The 1,276-nt window shown below is 54.9% G+C and overlaps 1 protein-coding gene across 1 annotated transcript; it reads left to right on the plus strand.

Annotated features, from left to right (window-relative positions):
• Window positions 1-247: 247 nt before the first annotated feature.
• Window positions 248-850, plus strand: DQ04_12361000 (hypothetical protein; the record flags this gene model as incomplete). The annotated part of the gene is made up of 1 exon (XM_009316729.1): window positions 248-850. The coding sequence occupies one exon, from the start codon at window positions 248-250 to the stop codon at window positions 848-850; it is 603 nt and encodes a 200-aa protein (XP_009315004.1).
• Between the last annotated feature and the right edge of the window lie 426 nt (window positions 851-1,276).

Below are 1,276 nucleotides of genomic sequence, written 5' to 3' on the forward strand. Positions count from 1 at the left end.
TCAGATGTGGATGAATATTCTGCGCGTCGATCAATATAACAGATTCGTCATCGAGCAGATCCTCTGTCACCACACCACCTACGGCATGGATGCGCTTTCTCTCCATCTCATCCCTCAGGGCCGTCTTTGCATCAGTTGTTGAAGCATTTATCAGCTCAAGCGTAATACTGTTTGCATTCGTGACGTTCAGCTGGGTACCCAGCGCAGCAGCTGCACCGGTTATCATGGCAAGCGTTGCCCTCACCGCATGGGCATCGTCAGTCATCAGGAGAGCAGCTCCATTCAGCGGCGCACGGAGTCTCATGCCGTCTGTGTAGCATGTCAAAGCAGGAATCGTAAGCTCTCCGCTCAATATGTTCTCAGCGCGATACCCCTCCACGAACCGCTTCATGTAGACTCTTCGCCCACCTCTGTTGCAGTGGCAGATGGCGCCGTACGCAGCAGAAATAGCACTGCACTCATCACCGTAGTGACCAACCACAAGATCATCGATCAAATACCGGCGTTGGTTGTAGAGCGAGCGTCTGAAGGACTCCCTGTCCCTCACCCACACACGGCTGCTCAGCGCCTCCCACAGCACCTCACCGTCGATCCAACCAGCAACCATCATTTCACCATCGTTGTCGTCCTCCAGAAAGTGCTCGGGGCTATCGTACACCGTGTTCTCATCGCTCTCAAGGTAGCCCCGCATCACAGTCTGGAAGCGTTGGATCGCCTCGTATCGCGTGTCCTTCGCAAGTGGGTTCGTACCTGTCGTGATCAGTTGACCGGGTATAAAGGGAACACCGCCATCCACAGCTTCGCGCCACGTCCCAAGCAAATTCTCCTGCAGCACTCCGGGGCAAAGTAGGTAGGCGCCAGCTGTACGCTCATCCGTCAGCATCCGCGTAACGAACTTCACGGTGTCTTTGAAAGGCACACCGAACACAATAACAGCCTGCGGGCGTGTGGCCGCGAACTCCTCCCACGTGGCATTGAACACACCATCGTCAGCAGAGCCAGTCAGAGAGCTCTCCAGAGTGAAAACACAGCACAGCTCGTAATCAATGTCATCTAGCAGCTCTGTAGCGTGGGTGTACTCACTATCCCCAAACGACACGTTCTGCAGGTACATGAATCCCAGCCGCCACATCCTAAGTTCGTTCACGGCGTAGCGGAGGAGGGCCAGCAGCTCAGCAGCGGGATCAGCACGCACAAAGTAGAGGTGAGGATTCCAATTCCGCACCATGCTAGATCCAGTGAGCGGAGCAAATGATACCAGGTTGTGTTCTTCAAG

This window comes from Trypanosoma grayi (genome assembly GCF_000691245.1).
Source record: "Trypanosoma grayi strain ANR4 Tgr_1236_V1, whole genome shotgun sequence".
Classification (NCBI taxonomy): domain Eukaryota; phylum Euglenozoa; class Kinetoplastea; order Trypanosomatida; family Trypanosomatidae; genus Trypanosoma; species Trypanosoma grayi.